Source organism: Notolepis coatsorum (assembly GCF_963971535.1).
Source record: "Notolepis coatsorum genome assembly, chromosome: 6".
Classification (NCBI taxonomy): domain Eukaryota; kingdom Metazoa; phylum Chordata; class Actinopteri; order Aulopiformes; family Paralepididae; genus Notolepis; species Notolepis coatsorum.
Genome location: NC_140170.1, coordinates 63,419,367 through 63,424,366, shown reverse-complemented (window position 1 = coordinate 63,424,366; position 5,000 = coordinate 63,419,367). Strand labels below are relative to the sequence as shown.

Here is a 5,000-nt window from a genome sequence, read left to right as displayed (position 1 = left end):
GGCAGACCAAGAAGAAGGGATATTTTCATAATAAATGCCTCTTATTTTCCCTCGTCCTCCCTCGTGTGTTCTTTTGTTTGCTTCGCCTCTGTGGAAGAGTTCTCCTGCTGAAGCAGAGGAATGTTTCCCACTTGAGCAGCGTTGGCATGGAGGGAAACAAGAAGCAGATGCTAGATCCATATGTCGGGGTTGTCTCCTTTACTGTGGCAGACACACACACACACACTGCCAAGAATCAGATCAGGAGTGGGTGTGGGCAGGGGGGGGGGGGGGGGGGGGCAGACACGAGGGAGTGGAGTATGAATGGTTTGCAGAAACTTCATTCAAATGCACGCTAACAAACACACGCCGGTTGCGGTGGAAGTGGTTGTTTTTTGGGAAGGAAGTGGGGGATGGGACCCGGAGATAAATACCCTCTAAATGCAGTCTAAACACAGAGACACACACACACACGCACACACACACATGCTAAAGCAATCACACCGCTTGCACTTGAGCTGGCCTCTGTGCGTGCATGTGTGTGTGCATGTGTGTGCGGGAATATCCCCTTGGTACTGTCTTTTACTATTATGTACTTTGCCACTAAATAATCTACCTTGCCTATATTTCTACCTACTATACTAAGGTCTATACTATTACCTACTATGCTAATATGTCTATACTATTACATACTGTGCTAATATGTCTATATACTACTACCTACTATGCTAATTATGTCTATACTACTATATTCTATGCTACTATGTCTATACTACTACCTACTATGCTAATATGTCTATATTACTACCTACTATGCTAATATGCCTATACTACTATCTACTATGATAATATGTCTATACCTACTATGCTAATATGCCTATACTACTATCTACTATGCTAAAAGTATGTCTATGCTACTAAGCAAGACTGTAGCCCTCAAGTTTAACACTGTTTGACGAACAATCTTACTCACTGACCCTTAGCTGCCACAGGTGTACCCTTCCTGCTGACTTGTTGTACACAACTTGACTAAATGTAAATGTAATTTTTTTTTTTTAAGTTTGTTTATTTATTTTTTTACCCATGGGACAGTGCACACATTAATGAACATCTTCAGTTTCCACATCAATGTACATGTGGCAGATTATAGCTAATTAGTAGATTCCATCTGTAGTCCTTGCCTACCATGCGTGTCTTTATGGTGTGGGAGTAAACTGGAGTAACCATAGGAAACCCACGCGAACACAGGGGGAGAACATGCAGACTCCAGAACCCAGAAAGGCCCCCTGCTGGGGTTCGAACCCAGGACCTTCTTGCTGTGAGGTTAAACTTAAACTTAAAGGGGAACTATCTTATAAATGGCCTTTTTCAGTGTTTAGCATTGTTTCCTAGCTATGTGGACTTATATTAATATGATCTATGTCTCTAATTCTCATATTGGCGCATTCTTCCAATTCTCCTCTCACAATATTCACCCTCACTGAACTGAGTCATCTGAAAATGTGATGATTTGTGATGTCAGAGAGACACCGCTGCATGTTAATGTTCAGGCGAGACAGTGGTTTACCATTGTGGTTGGAGCCCAGGCTCAAAACGGCTTAAGATCTTGAGGTAGAAAAATGCTGTTTTTGAGGACTTGATTAGAAATACAAAACAATGAATTAAAAAAAATACAAAATTACAGAGGTGTTCCATAAACTCACAGGAATTGTGTAAAAGTGCCCAAATAGTGAAAGAAATAGTAAAATAGTTCCCCTTTAAACTTGACTAAATGTAAATGTTAAAAATGTTTGCGTGAGCGTGTGTCAGTCCACCAAAGAGCTCTAATAGGTTCTACTATGTTTTGTGCCTTACAGGACGAGGATTGATGTACACGGAAATGTGGGTATAGGGGGTGTTTGGATAGTATAGTGTAAGAGGGGGAGGAGGGGGCGGTTAGCGAGGGAGAGAGCGAGGCCATTTTTCAGCTGCCGAATTGAAGGTTCTGAAATAGAACGTCGGCGCGTCTCTCCTCAGCCGGGGCCCCGGCTCAGCCGTTTGTCCCCCCGGCCTCTCTGCTAACCTAATCAACATCTATCTACACACCGCGCCCCGAACTTCGCTGACCCCTTAATGGAAAACGTCACCTTAAATCTGATTTACGGGCCAGAAAGAAAACATTCTCACTCCTCACACGCGGTGTGCGTTATATATAAAAAAAACTCCAGCGGACGATTGATGAGCACAGGCGCGGCGGCGTGACAGCTCGCGTTCTCCCTCCCCCTCCTCCGGTCTTCTGTCGGCGAGGCTTAGCGTCGTTTCTCTTCCTAGGACTTAGTGGATTCACCGTTTTAGGAGCGGTATTATGTGTGACACGCTGTGAAGGTTGTTAGAATATTAATGGGGAACTATGCCCCCCCCCCCCCCCCCCCCCATTTTAAGAATTCATACTTTTCATACATGTTAATAACCCCCCGTGGTCGGAGACGGCCCAGGAATATTAGTGGACGTGAAATGAACTCTCTCCCAAGTCCAAGTGCTGAGACTGACATGTGTGATGTCAGCAGGTTCGGTATTTAATTTGATTTCATTTCAAACCTTTATTTAAACTTGCAAAGGCAGGGGGTTGGTTACCCCTCATTTACAGTCACGTCGAGTGTACATACAGAAATGAGCGGGGGGGGGGGGGGGGGGAATAAAAGCATATAAAATCACACAGTATATAAAATCATAACAATAAGACGACAAGACGAGGCAAAAAGCAAGGATAATCGAGGTTTTAAACTCTGCAACAGAGGGGAGAGTCTCATGCTTTAAAGGCCTGTTGGAGTTCATTCCATGAGCTAGAGGGGCGTCATAGAGAAATGCAGATTTACCCTGTTCAGAGCAACCTCTGGGGACCTTAAGTATAACGCCTGAAGCTGCTCCGTGAATTGGAAGAGATGGTAAAGATGACACCGAGAGCACCCAGGGGAATGTTACGAGTACAGAGGTACATTTCCTGTTCCAGAACTGAGAGCACTACTATTGAATAAAGCTCACCTGGGTAACATTCTGTGGGTCCAACAAAATCAGTCTCCCATTAATCAGGATGTCTGTATAACAGCTCCAGAATTTATACCTGATGACATCACAGGTTTGAGTCTTACTTCTCTGATTTCTGGCTTTGGGAGAGAGAGAGTAGCTCATGCTCATAAATATAGATTGAACTTTCCTGAACCGTAGAAATAACACATCGGAATTCTTCATTTTGGATGGTGTTCTTCTTTAACTTCCACCAGCTGTTAGCACCATAGATATATAAACACTAGATGGCTCAAGGCGGAGTTTCCCGTGTAGTTCACCGGCGGCCATCTTGCTTGAGTGGACTACTGCTTTAAGGTGATGATCTGCACAAACAAAAATACTCTTAACTCGCTGAAATCTTGACGGATTTACAAGCGGTTTGATTTATTACAAACTTTATTATTAACGTGGCTATGATTCTTGCTTGGAAGATTTTTTTTCTCTCCGTTGGCCAGCACTGCGGGTGAGTCATCTAGTGATATATGTCTATGGTTAGCACGGCTTGGCTGATTGTCTCCCCACGTCTGTTCGTCTGTTTGTCTGTCTCCTCCAGGAAGCTCTACTGGACAGACGGAGACAACATCAGCATGGCTAACACAGACGGCAATAACCGCAGTGTCCTCTTCACCAATCAGAAAGGCCCTGTAGGTGAGTGCCTCGCCAGTGTTTGGTGCGTTGTCTGTCCTCACAAGGGCTACAGTGCTGTGATTGGCTACACGGGCCCTGATCTGTTTCCCTTCATTATTCACTTGCGTCGTGATAGGTACAAGTAGAGTCAGGAACAGTTTCTGATTGGCCTGGTTGAAGATCCCAACTAGGGATGGGCATCGTTTTTTCGTCTGTCTTGTTACGTTCGTCTGGTCCGCTGTTAGCTGTTAGCAAAGACAGCAGCCAGCTAGCTCGCTTGTTGGATTATCCCATATTAATGCTATTAATTCAAAACAAAACCATACGCTAACGTGGAAGTATGGTTTTCGATTAGTATTCGAATAGTTCCAGTAGTAATTGTGTGAGTTTTGCCCAAATCTAGTCCCAACTAAAGAAAGCACCAATCAGGGAAGCAGGACCAGGACCCTGAATCGCTAAATAATTAGAAAGTAGGCGGGACTAACTAAGCTAGTGATCCGGGGGCTGAATCCATGCATAGCGTCTTTGTAGAGAGTCAACCCCTCGCATGACTGCATTATGAGACAGCGCACCCTACAGGTAGAAGCCATTACACGTCTCCGCTAGGGATGGGCGTGAGTAATCGATTAATCGATTACTCATAGCTATGAGAAAAATCGATCTTAAATTATTAATAATTTTTTATGAGAAAAAAAAAATATATATATATATATATATTTTTTTTCCATAAAAATTATTAATAATTTAAGATCGATTTTTCTCATAGCTATGAGTAATCGATTAATATATATATATATATATATATATATATATATATATATATATATATATATATATATATATATATATATTTTTTTTTTTTTTTTTTTTTTTTTTACATATTTGTTTCACATGTATGTGTACGATTATAACTGTTTGTTGGTTTACTTAAACATATACGTGAATGAACAAAATTAAGTTACAAAAAAATAAATACAAAAAAAATAATCAATTTTACTTTACGAGTAATACACAATCACTCGAGTATAGAATGCGATCAATCTATCTGGATTTGTCTTAAAAATGCCCATCCCTCCACAACAACAGGTTTTCGGACATATGGAGCCCATTCATTGACTATCTGAAGGACAAATAATTGCACTCTGCAGAGACTCACCCCTGTATATCATGTTTGACCTGCACCTTGTAACACCTGGCTATACAACACACTTTAATGCTTTGAGTTAAGTCACACTGTTATTTTATTTTCCTGTCTGGCAGTCCTTTTAGTTTTTTTTTAGTTTTGTTATGTCTGTTTATTTTTGTTCTGTCTCCTCCTTTTTGTTTGTCTGTTCTTGTCTAGTAAACTG

General features: G+C 41.7%; 1 protein-coding gene across 1 annotated transcript in view; it reads left to right on the top strand.

The window, feature by feature from the left end:
- Window positions 1-5,000, top strand: part of LOC311229511 (low-density lipoprotein receptor-related protein 1-like) — a 375,389-nt gene that overhangs the window by 230,772 nt on the left and 139,617 nt on the right. Inside the window, 1 exon segment of the mRNA XM_084315588.1 lies at window positions 3,578-3,672. Coding sequence (XP_084171714.1) covers window positions 3,578-3,672 — 95 coding nt within the window.